At 43.6% G+C, this 21,436-nt stretch overlaps 1 protein-coding gene across 8 annotated transcripts in view; it reads left to right on the forward strand.

The window, feature by feature from the left end:
- The window catches only part of hspa12a (heat shock protein 12A), a 65,279-nt gene extending 46,719 nt beyond the window's left edge, over positions 1 to 18,560 (forward strand). For all 8 annotated transcript variants that reach the window (XM_077494860.1, XM_077494863.1, XM_077494859.1 and 5 more), the window contains 4 exons: positions 2,935 to 3,039; positions 3,120 to 3,378; positions 10,498 to 10,601; positions 13,114 to 18,560. In XM_077494860.1, the coding sequence (XP_077350986.1) occupies positions 2,935 to 3,039; positions 3,120 to 3,378; positions 10,498 to 10,601; positions 13,114 to 13,745 (1,100 nt within the window). In that variant the 3' untranslated portion in view covers positions 13,746 to 18,560. The remainder of the gene's footprint in view (positions 1 to 2,934; positions 3,040 to 3,119; positions 3,379 to 10,497; positions 10,602 to 13,113) is intronic.
- Positions 18,561 to 21,436: the final 2,876 nt, after the last annotated feature.

Here is a 21,436-nt window from a genome sequence, read left to right on the forward strand (position 1 = left end):
ATTAAATCGTAAAATGTATTTGGACAATTACCATCATGCTCTGAAACATGAACCATGAACTGCTGTAAATGAACAATATATAACGACTGTAATTTCTGTTACTGTTACTATAAACTACTACTTTTGTCACGCTTTGACTCTTGCATGGTTTAAACAATGATGTGGCTAACTGATGGATTTTTACAGGCTAACACACGTCACCAATATTTTCACTCCTTAGCCCTCAATTGTGCGTCACAAAAGCCCAAGAGAAGAAAAGTCCCAGATATGCTCCAAATGTCTCCAATCTTTACAGAATGTGTCTAACTGAAAGCATTTGTAAAATGGCGTTGTGGCAACATTTCCCAGTGTCAAATCTAAAAATAATTGACAATGTGATATCTGATCATATGGCTGTCTGCTTTGATGTGCATTTTTATCCTACTGTTTCTGTTACATCGGCTGCTCCTGAGTCAAGGTGTATAATTTTTAACCCCCTCACTGCTGATCAGTTCTCTGATACCTTTGATGAGCTTTGTATGCCCACTTCAAACACGGAGGAACTCAGCTCGTGGTTCCACTCACGCTGCCTCAATATACTTGATTCAGTGGCTCCATTCAAAACTGTGCGACCCAAAGTGAGACATATGAGCCCTGGTTTAATGAAAAAACACGTGAGGCCAAACGGGAGTGCCGCAAAGCTGAACGAAGGTGGAAAAAGGACAGATTGCAGGTCTCCTATTAGATCCTGAAAGAAAATTGGCGCCGTTACCAGAATACAGTGAAAAAGGCAAAAAAAGAATACCTCGCGAATATCATTCAGGCAAACCATCAAAATCCACATGTACTATTTAAAACTATTGATTTAGTACTTAAACCTCCTCAGCCTACATGCACAATCTCTTCCCCTGAAATGTGCAATAACTTTCTTCAATTCTTTATTGATAAGATTGACAAAGCTAGAGCACTCACCACCACCAACATCACTTCTGACCCTTCCATTCAGGTCCATGGCTCGGTGGTGCTGAATTCATTTGAAGTCATTTCTCTGAGATCTCTAAAGGATGTTGTCCACTCGATTAAGCCATCTGGCTCCCCATGTGATTCTGTTCCCCCTCATTTCTTTAAAGAGGTTCTTCCTACTATCGGCAATTCAGTTCTGGCTATTATCAACAGTAGCCTGTCTTCTGGCGTAGTCAGCAATCAATTTAAACATGCTGTGGTGCAACCTCTCCTGAAGAAACCTGGTCTAGACCAATATGTGCTGTCAAATTTTAGGCCCATTTCCAAACTGCCTTTTATCGCTAAAATTCTGGAGAAAGTGGTACACATGCAACTAAGCACCTTCTTGGAGGAAAATAAGATCTTACGGGTTTTCCAGTCAGGCTTTAAGAAGATGCATAGCACAGAGTCAGCCCTGTTACGAGTTTTTAATGACATCCTCCTGGCAAATGACACTGGAGACTATGTATGTCTCATACTGTTTGACCTGACTGCAGCGTTTGATACCGTGGACCACAGTATTCTGTTGGTTCGTTTACAGCATCAGGTGGGCATTGGTGGTAGTGCTCTTGAGTGGTTTCGATCCTACTTGGCCGACAGAACATTCTGTGTTCGCCTTGGGTGCGCCGAGTCCTGCACCGCCCCACTGTCATATGGTGTTCCACAAGGATCTGTATTAGGCCCCATTCTATTCTCATTGTATCTACTGCCCTTGGGCTCCATCCTTAGAAAACATAGAATTTCTTTTCATTGCTATGTGGATGACAGTCAGATCTATGTCCCGCTTAGTAAAAAGGACGCTTTCTCATTGAGGCCTCTTTTGTCCTGTCTGGAAGAAATCAAAGCCTGGATGGCTTTAAATTTCTTGAATTTCAATGAGAAGAAAACAGAAGTTATGGTCTTTGGTCCCAGCGGCTCTTCCCATCCTGCCAACTTGGGTCCTCTGGCACAGTATTTGAAGCCAACAGCCTCAAACCTGGGTGTTAAGATGGACAGTAACTTTAAACTGGACCAGCAAATTGCCGCTGTTGTCAAATCCAGCTTTTTTCATCTTAGACAGCTGGCTAAGGTAAAAAATCTCCTATCTCAGCAGCACTTAGAAATGGTAATCCATGCCTTTGTTACATCTCGGCTGGATTATTGTAATGCACTTTATTTTGGGATCAGCCAGTCCACCCTGCAGCGTCTCCAGCTTGTCCAAAATGCTGCTGCTCGTCTCCTTACTGGTGCCGGTAAGAGGGAACACATAACCCCTTTTCTGGCCTCTCTTCTCTGGCTGCCCGTGAAATTTAGAATCCATTTTAAGATTCTTCTATTTGTTTTCAAATCTCTCAATGGTCTTGCCCCACCTTATCTCGCCGAGCTCTTGCACCCCTCCACACCTGCCCGGTGCCTCAGGTCAGCAGACCAGACTCAATTGGAGGTACCGAGGGCTAAGCGGAGGCTTAGAGGAGATCGAGCCTTTGCTGTTACCGGTCCCTCCCTTTGGAACGACCTACCACTAAATATTAGGCAGCCCCCCTCGTTATCCTCTTTTAAAAGACTTCTTAAAACACATCTGTATTCTTTGGCTTTTGGAGCACCATGAGACTTGTTCTTGGTGTTTTGTGGTGTGTATGAGTTTGATGTTTAGTCTACTTATTTATGTATTTATTTATCTCTTTATTCACTACTTATTTATTCACTGATGTAAAATGTATGTAAAAAAACAAACAAACCTGTATTCGCACTTCAAAATGTTTGCTTTGTTCTTGTTTACTGCAAAACTGATGTTTATGTACAGCACTTTGTATACAGCAACGCCTGTTCTTAAAGCACTTTATAAATAAAGTTGAGTTGAGTTGAGTTGAGTTTGTTGATCAGGGTTTAGCACGTGGAGCCAAATTGAACCGTAGACCTTGATGGTTAAAACTCTCTGAGCACCATGTTTATAAACATGACACCTTTCTGCAGGTGACCGGTATGTTGTGGTGGATTGCGGCGGAGGGACAGTAGACCTGACTGTCCATCAGATCCGTCTCCCAGAAGGACATCTGAAAGAGCTGTACAAGGCATCTGGTAACAGTCAACATCTGTTTTTTTTACAAATGCTCCTCTGCATGTTTCTTCTGGCTTTTCAATCATCTTTTCCACATTAGGTGGACCGTACGGCTCTCTTGGGATTGACTATGAATTTGAGAAGCTGCTGTGTCAGATCTTTGGCCAGGATTTCATTGACCAGTTCAAAATCAAGCGACCGGCCGCTTGGGTGGACCTAATGATTGCCTTTGAATCACGGAAGCGGGCAGCAGCACCGGGGAGGGCCAACCCCCTAAATATTAACTTGCCCTTCTCATTCATCGACTACTACAAGAAGTTCAGGGGCCACAGTGTTGAACACGCCCTGCGCAAAAGCAAGTAAGTACGTCAACAGCAGTGTTGTATAGTTTACGTTGGAAAAATGTCACGGTGCCACCAAGCAAATACCACAGATACATTGAAATAATAATCCCATCTTAATATACCCACAAATTTAGTTGATGTGAAATGTGGGCCTGTATAGACTGTGTATTAAAAAATAAAATAAAAAATCAGATCAATGAGTGAAATTGGTCACAGTGATTAGGAATCAATCATTTTTACTGAAAGTTTGTGTGTGGCCCGATCCGGCATTCAGTATCGGTATCGGCTCCCAATCTTGGCTTGTTTTTTTTTAGTATCGGGGAGAATCGGATTCAGTCATGTCATCGGATCGATCCAGATTCGCGTGTTTTTGCGGCGTCAACATACTTTACGACTGCCGTAAATCATAAGTCCAACATGTGTGCTGCTTTTAACTACAACAAAACGATAGTCAAACAACAATAGCAATTGCTGTGAACGAGCAGTTTCTCGTGGAGAAACCAGCACAGCTCACTTTTATACTTCCAATTGGATTCATCACATAAAAAGAATCATCCGGATCAGTTTGAGATTTGCAAGCGCAAGGCAGCAAAGCAGAGAAAAGCTATTTCAAAATGTGTCAAGTCTTAGAAAATAAAAGAGGACTCATTCCTTTTTTAAACGATCAAGCACTGTCTGTCGTGGAAAACTCTGGCTTTCGTTTTCAACTTGACTTTTTGTAGCTAAGGTACCAACTTCTTTTTCAATACTACGTTACAGAGATGGCGCTACCAGAGCTATACAACAATCCTTTCAATCCGTGTATAATTCCATCTACTCCTTAGCGTTGAAATTAATAAATAAAGTAATTAATTATTAAAAAATAAATAAATAAATAAAGGATCTGTATATGATCAATTTCAGAAAGCGCAAGCATTGGATGTGACTGGAGGCCAAAAATCTTGATCGGGACATCTCTAGTGGGTATTTTGCAGCATCGAAAGCCAAATTGCCAAATTTGATCGAATTAATGGTTTCTGAAATATTGCAATTTGATTATTTATTTATTTATTTATTTATTGAATTTCAAATGACCTTTTCTCAGCAAATACTGGTCCAATTTAAAAAACCTGACAAGGCGAGGTAAGGTAGGACTCAGACGCAGGCGTAAGGTAAGCCACCAAGGCAGCAGGTTTATTACCGGCCAACAGGGGTCTCCTCTCAAGCTGAGAGGAGAACAGGGAGGCAAAAAAGTGGAGAACAAAAAGCGCTCCACTAGGGAGGAAAAAAGTGGGCCACTCTCGTACGGCGCTGACCTTGTCCGCGTCCATTTCCACCTTCCCTGGTGACACGATGAATCCCAGGAAGGAGATGGTGTTAACATGAAATAGGCTCTTCTCAGCTTTCACGTACAGATGGTGATCCAAAAGACGTTGCAGTACTCGGTTTACGTGGTCTCGATGGCTCATTAGGTCAGGTGAGTAGATCAGAATGTCATCCAAGTAAACGTACACAAAGTGATCTATGAAGTCCTTGAGTACCTCATTTATCATGGCCTGGAAGACGGCTGGAGCATTCGTGAGGCCAAATGGCATGACCAGGTACTCATAATGTCCCCGTGGAGTGTTGAAGCCTGTCTTCCATTCGTCTCCCTCACGGATCCGAATGAGGTGATAGGCGTTCCGCAGATCGAGCTTCGTGAAGATCTTGGCTTGTTGCAGCTGATCGAACACCGAGGACATCAAGGGCAATGGGTACCGGTTCTTAACAGTGATGTCGTTCAAAGGACTGTAATCAATGCAGGGGCGTAGGGATCCATCCTTTTGACTCACAAAGAAAAACCCTGCGCCAGCAGGTGAGGAAGACGGTCGGATGAGGCCGGATTTCAAGGAGTCATCAATGTAGTTGTTCATGGCCTGGCGTTCGGGTCCTGAGACTGAGTACAGTCTCCCCTTGGGAATGGTTGAACCGGGAATCAGATCGATCGGGCAGTCATATGGGCGGTGTGGAGGGAGAGTCATGGCTTTGGTTTTGCTGAAGACCTCCCGCAGGTGGTGGTAGCAGGAGGGAACAGTGTGCAGGTTCGGGTACTCTTCTTGAGCCGGTGGGACGAGAGTCACCTGGTGAACCTGGGATGTGGAGTTTCGGAGTGCGGGTTGTTCCGACCCGTGAGAGCTGCAGTCCTTTCCCCACTCCAGAACAACTCCAGTGTTCCAGTCGATTCTGGGGCTATGTAGACGCAGCCAAGGGTGTCCCAGAACCAAAGTGGGGGAAGCAGCGTGGAAAACATGGAAACGAAGAGTCTCGGGGTGCTGCCCGATTTGTACTTCCAGAGGTTCAGTGATGTGGGTAATTTTGAAGAGCTCTTTACCATTCAGCGCTCTAGCCAGGATGGTCGAGGAAAGGGGTTCGGTGGAGCATCGTATTTGCTTTACGAGCTCCCAGTCCATGAGACTTTCGTCGGATCCGGAGTCGATAAGGGCTGACAGATCTGTGGTGACATTGTGGTGGGTTATCTGAATTTGCGTGAGTCTGTGGTTCTTGGCGGGTCGGCGTGACGGAGAACTCACCGGAGGGTTGCCCTTCGTGGTGCAGGATTCCACCAAGTGTCCAAGACCACCACAATAGTAGCAACGGCCCTCTCGGCGTCGGCGCTGTCTCTCCTCCGGCGAAAGCCGAGCCCTTCCCAGTTGCATGGGTTCGTCGCTGGCGAGGTCCACCTCTCCTGGTTCCGGTCGGGAAGGAAAGATGGGTCGCAGCCTTCTGGCCTCCAGTGTCCGTGTCCAGGGGGTGGGTTCCTCCCTCCTTCGAGGTCCGCCGATCTTGGCCAGCTCCTGGCGACGATGATCGGTGCGGATGGCGAGGGAAATTAAAGCGTCCAAGTCCGTGGGGAGATCTACGGGAATCAGAAGCTCTTGAATGGCAGGTGAGAGTCCTTTCAAGAAATGGTCATGAAGAGCTATGGCGTTCCAGCCACTGTTCGTTGCCAGTGTTCGAAAACGGACAGCGTAATCGCTGACAGATTCTTTGCCTTGCTGAAGTCGGCTCAGTGCTCGTGCCATCTCTCGGTCATTGTTTTCTGGATCAAAGACTTGGCGCAAAGCGATTTGAAAGTCCTGTACGCTTTGGCAGACCGAGGAACCCCTGGCCCATTCCGCGGTCGCCCAGGTTTTGGCCCGTCCCGTCAGGTGAGACACCATGAAGGCCACTCGGGATCGGGCTGTGGGAAATGCCTGTGGTAACTGTTCAAAATGAATGTCGCATTCCGTGAGGAAAGTCTGACAGCGTCCGGGTTCACCGGAGTATCGTTCTGGGGAGGCCAGTCTTAATCCTACCCCGGTGAATGGCGTGGTCGGTACGGAGAACTCAGCATGAGGAATTTGTCCAGTAGGAGCTGGCGCTCGACGCCGTGAGAGGCTTACCAGCTCGTGGACCTGGCTGGTCAATTCCCCAATCTGGGACAGCATGGTCTGCTGGATCCGGTCCTGGTTGTCGAGCCGGGCCTCCTGGCTCTGCAGTGCGGCCTCGACCTGGCCTGCTGGGTCCATGCTGGCCGAAGTGTACTGACAAGGCGAGGTAAGGTAGGACTCAGACGCAGGCGTAAGGTAAGCCACCAAGGCAGCAGGTTTATTACCGGCCAACAGGGGTCTCCTCTCAAGCTGAGATGAGAACAGGGAGGCAAAAAAGTGGAGAACAAAAAGCGCTCCACTAGGGAGGAAAAAACAGGCAAAAGGTACTGGGGACAACGAAAAGCGCTCCGCTAGGGAGGAAAAAGGGCACAAGGCAAAAGGGGTAACAAAAGGCGCTCCACTGGGGAGGAAAAAGCACAAAAACAAGGCAAAAATACGTGGCAACATGAACGAGGACATAAGGACTGTGGGACGCTTCCATGCACTGACTGTGACACTTCGGCACTGAGGGGAGAATGCAGGTGGCTTTTATTGCAGTAGGTGATTGGTGGCAGGTGGTGATAATCAAGGGCGGGGACCGGTAATTATGGCGCGGCAGGAAGGGCAAGTGACCTGGGGTGAGAGGAGAGTTAGGATTTCAAAGTAAAACGGGAAACAGAGACACAAAAATAAAAGCATGAACCGCCACGCCTGGTGGCGGCGTGACAAAACCAAGGGGTCTCGGAAAGGGGATATCTTATATGCAGTATTTTTCCAACGGTAAGGACTGACAACAGTGTAGAATTCAACTGCCTTGTCTACTGTCTGTATATTTTAGTAATCCCCTAGGGTGGGTCATCATCATTTGAACTTCCAAAGGCTGAAACAAGAGCCTTTGATGGGTCTTTGTCTCTGATGCATAGCTGGAAGTGCAAAGCATGTCTTTGTCTCAAGGAGGGGCTACTATTAAGTCCTGCACTCTCACATGACCATAATGCACGTAAATCACACACATGGGATTATAATAGCTAGTCCTAATCAATTGTGTGAAGATTTATGATGTAACAGACACTGAATTAGACAAGTAGTAGTCGGATTCAGGGAAAATGCTGATCTACACTGCCGAGCTCAAACTACGCGATTTTTTTGTCTTTCATGACAGTCACGCTGTCAGATTACCTGATAAATTTGCTCTGTGTGGACTGGATATGTAGTCACACTACAAGTCTGAACTCGACAAGACAGCGTGCTGTCATGCCAAGAGTACCGCGTCGGCACTGGTCGTCGGGAAAGCGGAACAAAATAAGAAGCAGGACGGAGCATTTGCATGACTGAAGCGCGAAAATGAGCGCATTGCTCGTGCTCCCTGCTCGATAGTGTTTCAAATATGATTTAGTAGCCAAGTACTTATTAGTGCTGTATTTTAATTTGTTTACATGTGTCGGGGTAATATAGCCTATTTTGATTATTAATTTGGAGATGACATCTTGTTTTATTACTTTATCAAACACTGAAATATAAGTGAGGGCATTTATATACCGTTTCTTGGTTGCATCAGCACATCACCGTTTTAGCACCACGCCAAAAAAAAAAAAAAAAAAAAAAGGGACAATTGAGAGGGTGAACAAATTTCCCGAAATACCTCAGTAATTCTGCACTAAACCGATCTCAGTCTTTGCACGTTTTTTTTTTACATTTATTGCGATTTCGATTTATTTTGAGATTTTCTTCACATTCAGCTTTTCAATTCTCATTCAAGCACCGGGACGCAGCCCCCACGTCGCAAACAGTAACCGGAAACAGCGCAAGTGTGTGACACATGGAAGTCGGAAGTCCCGCCTCCTCGGTGGCATAGACTTCATTAACATTAGAATATAGCTAAGTTTCATTCCAGGTGAATATACTGACAAAAATAGTTCGTTGCAACATGGCACTGGCTGATGCTGACCTGCTGGCCGTTTTGTTTCGTTTTTTAATGACTATCATTGCTTTAAGCCACCTCTTCATGTCAGAAGCAGCATCAAACCCTTCTGTATGTTATTGGATTAAAAAAAAAAAACGTAGAGAAAACCATCTAAATACATTTTTGGGAGTGAAGTACAAAGTATTAAAAACCGTTTTTACACGTTTTGGGGTTTAAATGAGTCCATAAAAATACCTCCAATGTTACGATGTCGCCTACTATGGACAGTTGCTCCTCATCCACAACTTCTGATTCTTGAAAATCTGCTTCACCATCATTTAGTAATGGATCGCCATTGCTTGAGGGCATGTCATGGGAGTCAGCTAAATGTTAACTCCATCACGCCTAAGTCCCTCACTTTATTACTCAAATGTTATAACTAGGGCTGGGTATCGCCGCCAACCTCACGATACGATACGTATCACGATACAGGGGCCACGATACGATACGTATCGCGATACATATGTATCCCAAATAACACATTTTATTTTTTTAGTTTTTTTAAACAAAATATAGGAAAATTGGTACACTGAGACACGTGCCATGTTAAGTTTATCAATAAATAAATGTTGACATTCTTCCTCTGTTTTCATTTTTCTTAGCAAGACACAGTGACCAATCACCGGTGAGCTATTTTTGCATTAATTGAAGGCAATTAACTTCAAAGACGCTGCTGGTTTTTATTTTTTAGGTACAATGCAAGCCGCAAAGGCAAACGTGAACTGCCGATTTAAAGTTAACAAGCAATATCGATTCTGACGTCTGCGTATCGATACGTGTATTGTGATGAGGCCCGCAACGATATATTGCCGTATCGATTTTTTGAGCACACCCCTAGTTATAGCTTACTGGCTAGCAGTACCAATTACTAGAGCATTGCTGTCACAATAAATAGAGGCTACAACAGCTACTCCAGTGAATGTACTATATCTGTCATTGTCAGCATATCAAATAAGATTGTGTTTTTCCCACTCTTTCTCATTTATGGTTCTCATGTTGAAATGATACATGGGCTAGTCTCTTCACGACTGTACTATATCCCCAATTGGCTGTCTATTCTGAAGTTGGACCACTGGGCCGCTCCTTCAAAGGGGAGAAGTTGAGCAGGTTCCCAAGGCTACTATATGTTGATTGATCCATTTTACTGTCAATTGTAAGTAGATGAGTGGGCCAGTCCCATTAAAAAAAAATGTTCGTCCCAATCCTGGTTCTCGAAGGCCCGAGTCCTGCAGGTTTTAGTTGTTTCCGTCCTCTAACACGTGTCACATAATCAGGTCATCAGCAAGCTGTGCAGAAGCCTGATAATGATCCTGATCTTTAGAATCAGGTTTGTTGGAGGACGAAAATATCAAAAACCTATAGGACTCCGGCCCTCGTGGGCCAGGATTGGGGAACCCAGCTCTAAAATTTGGGCCTGTATGCTGGGGGGGAAGAAAGTGGGGTGGTGGTGGTGATGGTTGGGGGTGGTGGTGGTGGTGGTGGGGGTAAATAAATAAATAGATAAATATTGTTAACACCACATGGGCCCAGCGTCCAGATGGTCAGTCCAGCCCTGGTTTTAACTGATTCTATTGTAATGTATGTATAATCTATTGAATATATCTTCGCCATTGCCTAAAAAACGAGTCCAATACTATAATATAATGAATGTATGGATGCACTAATTTATCATTATTTAGACCATGCTTTTTCTGATGGGATCTTATGTAATCTTATCTCGGACTATTCGTCACGTCATTTTAAAATATCATTTAGTATTCTAGTTAAACAGTTATTAATGATCTTGAACTCTTTTCTCTCTAGTGTGGATTTTGTGAAATGGTCATCGCAGGGGATGCTGAGGATGAGTCCTGACGCTATGAATTCCCTTTTCAAGCCCACTATCGATCATATCATTCAACACATCAGTAAGCTACACTTCAAATACACACATTACACTGTAGCTTGTCGAAAAGTACATGTTTGTGTGTTGATTATAAGTTTTATTAATTATGGATGACTAAAGCCTCTGACAAGCCGAGGTAGTTATCACTAATAATTAGGGGTGTGAATTGCCTAGTACCTGACGATTCGATTCGTATCACGATTCACAGGTCACGATTCGATTCGATACCGATTAATCCCGATACGAATGGTCACGATTCGATACCGATTAATCCCGATACGAATTTATAAGTCGATTGTTGCGATTTTTTTCCATTCAAATTTAGAAAATACTATCAGTAAATTTGTACATGTACACTGTAAGATTTGTATGAATATATTTATCTAAAACTTGAGGCTTATAACCGTGAGCCACTGTACACAAACAGTTTGCAATCTGTTTCACATTTGAACAGCATTAAAATAAAAATATTAAGGCTTAATGTGCCGTTCATATAACATTCTTCCATGCTCAAGGTGTGAATCCTAAAAAAAAAAAAAAAAAAAAAAAAAAAAAAAAAAAATCGATTCTGCCGATTATTGAATCGATTCGAGAATCGCGCGATGTAGTATCGCGATATATCGCCGAATCGATTTTTTTTTTAACACCCCTACTAATAATAATGGATAAACAATTCAAATCAACATTGCAGTGTTGCAGAATGCAATTTTCAAATCGCAGAGGCTGCAATAAAAAATAAATAAAAATACTGCCTCATGTTGGTCAGTCTGTAAGTTTTATCTTCATACAGTGAAACCTGGAGTTTTCACAATTTTTGTGGAAAAATTACCTCTGTGTATTATTTTCGGGACATGAACAGTCTTTGTCATGGACCTTATCGCACTATGTAACCATCATTGGCAATGCACGTGCTGAAAACTGACAAATAGTGGGATCCCTCCATGGCAGAAGGCCGAAATCCATTGAATATGTAGGCGGGACGTTCCACATCCTCAATCAGGACGTTCCACATCCTCAATCATCTAATCACAAATGATTAACATGGGAGCCTATTGTAAATCCCCAAATCAGTTTATTTTTCTTCAGAAAATACTGTCAACAATATGGTTAATAATTAAATTTCAATCTCTTTAATTAGGCAACATGTTCAACATGGAGGCACGGTAGTCGAGTGGTTAGCACGTCCGCCTCCCAGTACTGAGCACTTGGGTTCGAGTCCAGGCTCCGGCCCTCGTGGGTGGAGTTTGCATGTTCTCCCCGTGCCTGCATGGGTCTTCTCCGGTCTCCTCCCACATTCCAAAAACATGCATGGCTGGTTAATTGGGCGCTCCGAATTGTCCCTAGGTGTGCTTGTGAGTGTGGATGCGTGTTCGTCTCTGTGTGCCCTGTGATTGTCTGGCAACCAGTTCAGGGTGTACCCCGCCTATTGCCCAGAGCCAGCTGACATGGGTGCCAGCTTCCCCCTGCGACCCTTGTGAGGAATAAGTGGTCAAGAAAATGGATGGATGAATGTGCTGTAGTCGAGACCCCAACAAACGAGACGAACACATTATTGAGACTGAAAAATCATTTAAAGAAAAATAAAATAAAATGACCAGTATCCTGTTTTCCTTTCTTCTTTTTTTTTCCCATTTTGAGATCAGTGACTGATAAGGATTTCACCAGACCGAACACAGTTAATTTATTAAAAAAACACATCCAATATTTATTCTCTATTAGCCTATTATTTACTGTTGTTTAAGATTTATCACATCTGTCATTTAGGACCAACATCTAACATGGAAAGCTTTCTACAATGATCGCACCAGATCATAGTATATTAATATGTTCAGCTTAAAACAAAGCTATAAGGCTAACAATTAGCCATATAAACAAAACAAGCTAGCTAGCCACACAAGTAAAATCATAATAAAAATATATATTTGTTGGAAAATAAAATTGAATATTATTTTTTTCAGGTCATACACATAAGGTCCAAACATGACCAATACATACAAGTTTTTTTTTTTTTTTTTTTTTTTAATAGTTGTGAGACAGTACAAGGTTACAAACCCGATAGCTGTTCGGTGGTTCTTTGTCATGTCTGGGGTCACGCTTAAGTTAAGTTCATGTCTTATTAAGTGTCTGTTTTGTACTGATACTGAACAAGTGCCATCCATCCATCTTCTACCGGTTATCCGAGTCGGGTCGCGGGGGCAGCAGCTTTAGGAGGGAAACCTAGACTTCCCTCCCCCCAGCCACTTCAACCAGCTCCTCCGGCGGGATCCCAAGGCGTTCCCAGGAGAGCCGAGAGATATAGTCTCTCTAGCGTGTCCTGGATCGTCCCCGGGGCCACCAAAAAAAGGGAGGGGTTGGTGGGGGGTTCAAAACAATTTGGCTGATTTTTGACGATATTAAAGGCGCTAGTATAAGGCCCTACCTATAACTTTTTATTCTGATCCTAATTGATTTTTAGTGCAGGTGACATGTGGAAACCATGATGCAAACTGTGTTTATTAATGATAATAAGTGTTTTATTTTCTGCCCCCGTTTAGATGAGCTCTTTGAGAAACCCGAGGTGAGCGACATCAAGTTCCTTTTCCTAGTGGGCGGTTTCGCCGAATCAGCTCTGCTCCAGCAGGCCGTCCAGAACATGCTTCACGGCCGCAGTCGTATTATCATCCCACACGACGTCGGCCTCACTATCCTGAAGGGCGCAGTGCTGTTCGGTTTGGATCCCAGCATCATCAAAATCCGCCGTTCCCCCCTTACGTACGGCGTCGGCGTCCTTAACCGCTTTGTCGAGGGCAAGCATCCTCCCGAGAAGTTGCTGGTGAAGGACGGAACGCGCTGGTGCACCGACGTCTTTGACACCTTCATCGCCGCCGACCAGTCAGTCGCGCTGGGCGAGATGGTCAAACGGAGCTACACGCCGGCCAAGCCCTCGCAGCAGGTCATCGTCATCCACGTCTACTGCGCCGAGAAGGAGAACGTGGGCTTCATTAGCGAGTCTGGCGTCAAGAAGTGCGGCACGCTTCGCTTGGATGTTAGCGGCACGGAAAGCGCAGCGCCACGCCGCGAGATCCAGACGCTCATGCAGTTTGGCGACACCGAGATTCGGGCCTTGGCGGTGGACGTGTCCACCGGGCGCACGGTCAAGGCCAGTATTGACTTCCTCGGCCATTGAGGAATGAGGCAGACCTCATTGGAAACGCCACAGCTCACATGCACATACACACAACTAGTAGAATATTGAAAATATTCTAAATTGATGCTTAGACACTTTTTGGGTATTATTAAATCAGGCCTACCAATTAATAAAGCATTTATCCAATGCCCGCATTATACTAGCCCATTTAAACGTACTGTTTATGCTTGATATCTTACTAGCTAAATGATATTGTGAAACATGTCTCAAAAAAAAAATACAAACGTGTGGATTAATTGCAGTGAAAATAATGCTGATGCTATGAATGTACCTCTGGTATATGTGCTCTGCAAAACAGCTTTGCGTGAAAGAAGCAGAAACGAGAAACATACAAGTAAGCCTTGGTGTCAAATATTCATACTGTCTGTTGTCTTCTGAATTATACATCTGGTTTAGTTTACAGATTTATTTGGATTAGAAGGATCTTTTGATTACGTACTAAAGAGTCTGTTTTCTTTCTATCACCAAATGTAGTTGACTTTGGACACCTGCCATCAGGCATCACCACAGCCACCTTCAATATTTGTGCGGTCGATGAACTGGCGGAGAATCAAAAAGTGCAGCATGTTTTATACTATGGCACTCATGCTTTCAACTGCCACCCAAAAAACTATGACATCATGGCAAATTAATGTTGCATTCGAGGAAGGTCAGAAGTTGTATTTATCCCACTTGGAGTCTCCCAGTTCCGTCCTGAAAGCGTTTGAGTCGAAAGTAAACAACCAAAATGGTGGAGAGTGATAAATTGTTCTTTGTTTTGGTCCTCCAAACAAATTTTTACCTCCAGTAAACTTGCCTTCTCACAATTTTGCTTCATTTATGTATCTTATTTCATAAGCATTCCATACAGTTCAATAGTTCACCGTATAATTTCATGCAGGGAGATAGCGGCATACTGTCACGTACGTTGTGTAATGTGAAGTTATGGCCAATATTTATGAATGAAGAAAGCTATCTAGTTTTATACTTGAGTAAATTGTTTTACCATTCACAGTATGTGTTTCCAAAGGGGTCGCCATTGTTGAGTGACATCACTTTGAAGTCAGTCGGTGAAGTCGGGGTCCTTTTTTTTCGGCTTTGCAAGTGGGATATTCGAGTTACAGTACTGTACACTCTTCCTGATTTGATGTGGGAAAAGTCCGATTTTCCTCGAATGCAGCATAAGATATCTTGACTACTCTACATGCAAAAGCCTCAACGGTGTCGTTGGTGTCCATGAGAAGTGACAAAGGCCATTACGTACAGTCTTGCTCTCATGTTATTCTGCTGAATCAAAACACAACACTTAATGCAGTCAAGGAATCTGAAGCAGCATTACATCTTGTGCTTAAGAGTGGGTGATATATACCATTTGCTCTTTTGGCCTGAGTTCTCAAATCACGAATCGTAGGAATGTCAAACATGCTGCAAGCGAGAACCATCAAATCCTATATAGCGTTGCCTTTATTTGTTAATATTTCTGATTTTTAGACTACATGTTACATGCCCACTTGGATATGTGAAGTCTTAGTGTGAAAGTAACGGTAATATTTCTTTGTGTATATACAGTATTTAAATATTGTACAGATTTTTAGCATTGTGTGGATAGCTTTAGCTTCAGCAGTTTTACGTGCTTTCACTTTTCATATTGAGCACGGCATCCAGCACAGCACGAAGGCCACTGTGGCACATTTTTGCAGGACAAACAGCTCATTCATGAATTCTGCTTCCGTTGTGTTTAGCGGGTCACAACACTCTGCCAGCTTGCATGTTGTCAGCATCCTACCTCTGTGAAATGGATTGGAGCCGTAATTAATGTGTGCTTGCTGAGAAAATATGTTAAATACTACACTCGACAGGAAGAGGACCAATTGCTTTGCACTGCACATTCGAATTAAGCTATCCGTAGGTTATGGTGAATATTAGACACTGAAATCTCGGTTTCATGTTTTCTGTTGGAATAGTTTTGATGCTTGTTTTTCACATGCAATCAGCAATAAATATCCAGTGACATGTCAGGATGTCTGACAAAATAATTTCAATTTAATCTAGTTAAAAGGGAATGTTGCTAAGCTTCAGGCCATATTGGAGAGTTTAGCTTTGGGATATTGAGTGTAAGCTGCCATTGTTTTAAGATAGGATATGCATTAAGATCCCTGAAGGGAAATTCAGGACATAAACTAATAAATGATTTTGTTTGTTTTTAAACAGCAGAAAGCAATACAGTCGAGCCAGAGCCCCAACTAAACCGCTTCACGTTAAATGTAAAGTTTAAAATACATACATGGTCAGTCCAGCAAATGTAACCTGGCCATCTTTTCTCTTTCAATAATCTGCATGCAAGATTGCAATCTAAGGATGTGAGACTTGAGCTACTCATGTTAGCACTTCTACTGGTTCATATCAAATTGTGCGTTCCATTTTGCTTCAATTGCATCAAAACGTGATTAATGTGGGGTGACCAGACGGCCTGGTTTAAACAGGAGACTTCCGCTTTTGAGCCTTGTGTTTTTTAGTTACAACAGTAAGCCAGTTGTTTGGGCCATATGCATGTCAATCACACAGTTGTAACTTGTCATAGCGATTCATATGATAAAACAATTTCAAAAAATAAAATAAAAGTCCACTGTTAAATCACTAGCAAGCGTGTTTTCGTCATACTGGAGGTAGAAATACTTCCTGCTTCTGTGTCTCAGAATCATGGGAAATGTAGCACAAATAGCCTAATGATGCTGTGCGACGATCAGACCCAAAACAAACCAAGCTTTTCTTGCGGCATATTTCCAATGTTACAATGCGGGACGTCCGTGAGGTAAACAGCACAGCCAACCAGATAGATTTAGCGTTAGCTAGTCATAAAACAACCAGGTTGACTAGAGATTAGTTATAACTAGTTTCTGGTCATCGATTTTCAGTGAAATTGAAAATCTGGCCACCCTACCGTAATCAACAATCAATTCCACAAAATGGACAGAATTGAAAATGATGAATATCGATTTAACTGTTTAGTGTCTCAATCATACATGCAGCAGTTCTTCACATTGCACCAGTTTCCGTTTGTCAAAATGTCCGAAGGTGAATTGAAAGGGGATTTCTTGTTGGACAGATGATTGAAGTGCTGCCAGCCTGCTTGTGGCTGACAAAAACTGTCAGCAAGCACACTTGCAGTTTGTTTCTGCGTTATTACTTGACAGAAAATGGTGGCTGTCGGGACACTTGTGATGCCTCCATTTTTAATCCGTGAATCTGTGCCTTGAAAAGTTGTCAACATTAGCAGTTAAGCTTCAGTGATTTTTACTTTTTATTTTTTAATGGTTTAGGGTCCTTTTAAAATACAGTACGGTGTCATTCTTTGTGTTCTTGGTGAGAAGGGATTCAACTATTTGTGTTGTAACTAATTGTTGCTTAACACTGAATACGACTACATGTAAAACCTTAATGCTCCTTCAAACATAATAGGATTTTTTTTGTTTTTGTTTTTGTTTTTAGAGGGATGGAAAAATAGTTATGAATGTTCTCAACTTCTTTATATGTTGTACTCTGTTTTGGCTCAATTTCTTTGAGACACCAACAAAATTCTGGCAAAACTCTTAGTTTGCAATTTTCTGTTTTTACATGAATGTCTTGGGCCAGATTTTCTAATTAAGTCTAAATGCACATATTTTTGGTCATATTTAGTATTAATTACTTTTCAACCAACAATGTTATAAGAGATTATCATATATTAAATGTCTTGAAGGGATGTAGAGCACAGAAAAGGTTGGAAACTGCTACCGCAGTTTTCTTTATAGTGTCATATTCACACAGAGCAGGGTTGTGTATCACAAAAAAAAACAAAACAAAAAAAATCTAGCAACCACAATGAATAACAGCAAACCCTGACATCAGTGAGCAACCTTGCACTGTCCTGTTGTGCATCTGTATGAACAGTTACTATATTTTTTCTTATTTGAAATGCAACATCTAGCTGTCATACTCTGTAGTATTTGGCAGCGCACGTGTGGCTCTCCTTTCTGCAATGCACGTTTTGCATGTATCCCAAAAGGCAAAACAAAAAGGGTTGACTGCAGTCACACAACAGGCAAGATTCACTGCTGTGTGCTCACCACCACATCACTGTACACACTACTGATATAAGCTGTTACATTTCTTCCACCTGCACGCTCACACAGTCACATATGAAATGGAATCATGTATTAACACAATTTTGACAGGCTAAAACATTTTGCAGTGTACTTGGGTGCTTTCACACTTAGAGCCCTTTAGGTCGTTTTAATCAAGCTGTAGTTGCTATTCCAAACAGCAAACCTTGTTGCAGGTTCCATTTGTCTTACATTCTGGATAAGAGAAGAGCGACACGAGCCAAACGGAAATTGTTTACAAACTGAAACCGACCGGAGAGAGAGCCGCAGGTGTGAAAGCTCCCTTCATACCTAATGCTCAAGTTAATGCTTTCTGTTGTGTGTACTGGAATGTCTGACATTGCACTGTCAAGCCAATTATTGGTCGCTGAGTTGTAAGTGGGCCGGTGGGTGAGCTTAAGAAGAAATCAATGTCAATCAAGTACTGTACTGTATTTCACGCTGTCTACAATAAGTCAGACATTGGCATGGTTCAACTTGGGATCATCTCAATCACGTTTGAAGGTAATTTTTGCTGTTCATTTTTCAGTTTAAATTTGTTTATTTTTTGGGGTTTTTCGTCTTAATGTCTGTCCGCTAATTTCACATTAAAAAAAAACAACAAACTGTATTCTAACCATTTACAACTATTCACTGTCAGATTCTCATTAATAAAAATCTGTATTTCAAAGAATGATTTTTGTGCTTTGCTGTTTATTGGTGGTTCTTATATTGAGATTCACTGTATCTGTTATGTTTCAAGAGAGGTGGACCCCAAAAATGCAGACAATAAGGATAACAAGATTTAATTTTCAAAAATACACAATACAAAAAGTAGAACGAAAGGAGCTTGCAACAAGCAAGATATAAGATAACAAAAAGCGCAAGTTAGACACGGAAAAACTCAACACAAAGAGGTTGCTCCAGAAAATGGTAGCAAGTACAAAGTTCAAATAAGGAAGTCAAAATTTACAAAAAAAAAAAAAAAAAAAAAAACCCAGGCAAGCAAAGAAAGAACTGCTAATCGGAGACAAGCGCGATTCGCAGGTGCGGCAAAGAGCAGGGTAATAATCCAGCGAGTGAGTCATGCCCGAACTGCTACTTAAAGCTACTATATGGAGGATTTCCCAAAAAAATATCTTAACAATAGCCTTTTTATTTGACCATTTATGACTGAAACATATTCTAATTAGTAGATCAACATCTTAGCTGTTCACAATGGGTACTCCTACAAGCCTCTGGCCAATATTATTTAGGAAACGTCCGGTCCGATTCCTTCGAATTTCCCGCCCTCTGTCTGTGACGTCATGCGCGTCATCGTCAGTTGTTTCCTGTAGTCGCGAAGACGGAACTAGTACAGATTTTCGCTGCCCCAGACACCCGCTGTTACTCCGCGGAAGGTTGCTTAAAAAAAAAATGAAAACAATGTCAAGTGCCACGAAAAAAAAATTTAAAATCTAAACTTGATAGTGACCGACGCCGGGCAAGAACGAGAGTGAACATTGGTTTGATATTTCAGCGGTGGAGAGAGATCGGACTTGGATTAGAAAAGTGATTCACAGCTGGCTTTCTTTCTACTCCAAAAGGTAAGAAGCGAGTATCTTGACATTTAGAAGAAAATGTGTTGTTTTCAAATAGCAGTAACCTCAAGATCGATCACTTCTCGGTCGTAACTATTGGGGTGAAAGTGAGGTGGACGGTAACAATTAGCGTGAAAGGGGCGGCAAAGTTGAATGTAATAGAACAGAATGACTTTATGAAGAACAGACGTTCCATTCCGCTGCGTTTCAATCAGGCTAAATGTTGCCTTATTTTCCTCCGTGAAAACAGCCTATTGTAGCTACATTATGCTAACGGAATGTGAAAGGTACTACTGAATGGCGATAACATTCACGGCCATATCGCACTAAGTAGTGAATGGGTCTATATGTTTTTCACAATCGTCAATTTCCATAAATGACAGCCTGTGGTGATGAGAACATAATTCACCCACGGAACGTTGGGACGAAGGAGGAGTTGGATGGGATGAAAGGATAAAAGGATGAAAGGATAAAAGAACAAAATGTTGGTAGGTTTGTGAGCCTCGCGCAGAGTGAGTTGTTGTTGATGATGTCAATAAAACGCCAGTCTCTGGCTCTGGACTTCAACACTCCGCCTCCGACTCCCGTCACTACTCGCTACATTGGTGACCCCGACATCCGCCTCGTTGACGTTTCCGAGGCTGAGAATTTGATCGAATTGAGCGACATGGCGAACTCCGCTGATCTCAAGTTACCGGAGTTTTGGGAGTCGGCCGCGGCGACGTGGTTTGTACAAGCTGAAGCTCAGTTTGCCATCCGAGGAATTACGGACGATTCCACGCGCTACTGCCACGTCGTGGCCGCGCTCGGGAGCTCCACGGCGGCCAGAGCCGTGAGTTTTATCACCTCTCCCCCGGCACGGGATATGTACGCGGGGCTCAAAGCGTACCTCCTTAAGACCTTCGAGCTGTCACGACCGGAAAGGGCTCGCCGCCTTTTCGCCATCCAGGGCTTGGGGGACAGTAAGCCGTCCGAGCTAATGGAAAAAATGCTGAACCTGCTTGGCGCGGAGGAGCCGAACTTTTTGTTTATTGAACTGTTTCTGCGCCACATGCCTCCTCATGTCCAGACAGCGCTAGCGAACACTACCATCTCCGAGCCACGTGCTCTGGCGGAGGAAGCTGACCGTTTTTTCCTGGCCACCCAGCGTTACAACCACGAGGTCTTGGCCTCTGCACGCGCCTTCCCAGTCCCGGCGGCCGCAACGGCACCTCATAAGGTACGCGCTGTCGTGGATGGCCGATCAGCCCCTGGCTTATGCTATTTTCACGCATGTTTTGGAACCAAGGCGAAGAGGTGCCGCGCCCCTTGCTCCTTTGTTGCGTCGGAAAACGGCGACGCCTCCACTCAGTTGCAGCTGTGAGTGGGGGTGCAGAGTGCCGGCTGCTGTTTATCATGGACACCCTCTCCAGACTCAAATTCCTTTGTGACTCTGGCGCCCGCAGAAGCGTGTTGCCTGCCTCGGCTGAAGATGCTGCTGGGGGCACTCACGGCCCGCACCTGTCAGCGGCCAACGATGCACCTATCCAGACCTACGGCACTAAGACAGTGGATGTATGTTTTGGGGAGCGCCGGTTCACTTGGGACTTTGTCACTGCGGACATTTCTTTTCCCCTTCTTGGCGCGGACTATTTGTGTGCCCACAGTCTACTGGTGGATGTTAAAAATGGCCGCCTGTTGGACGCTGTGACGTTTTCCACTGTTGCTTGTGGGTGTGATGTGGAGACGTTTGAGGGCCTTGCCAGCCCGCTCTCAGATGACGGCGTGTTCACGCGGCTTCTTGGAGAATTCCCCAGCCTGACCACGCCTACATTTGCAGCCACTTCTACCAAGCATGGGGTCGAGCACCACATCGAGACCGTGGGCCCGCCGGTTCACTCTAAGGCCCGACGCCTCAACCCTGATAGATTGGCCACAGCTAAGTCCGAATTCGCCAACATGGAACGCCTTGGCATAATTCGTCGTTCGGACAGCCCGTGGGCCTCGCCTC

The sequence above is a fragment of the Festucalex cinctus genome, chromosome 14 (genome assembly GCF_051991245.1).
Source record: "Festucalex cinctus isolate MCC-2025b chromosome 14, RoL_Fcin_1.0, whole genome shotgun sequence".
NCBI classification, from domain to species: domain Eukaryota; kingdom Metazoa; phylum Chordata; class Actinopteri; order Syngnathiformes; family Syngnathidae; genus Festucalex; species Festucalex cinctus.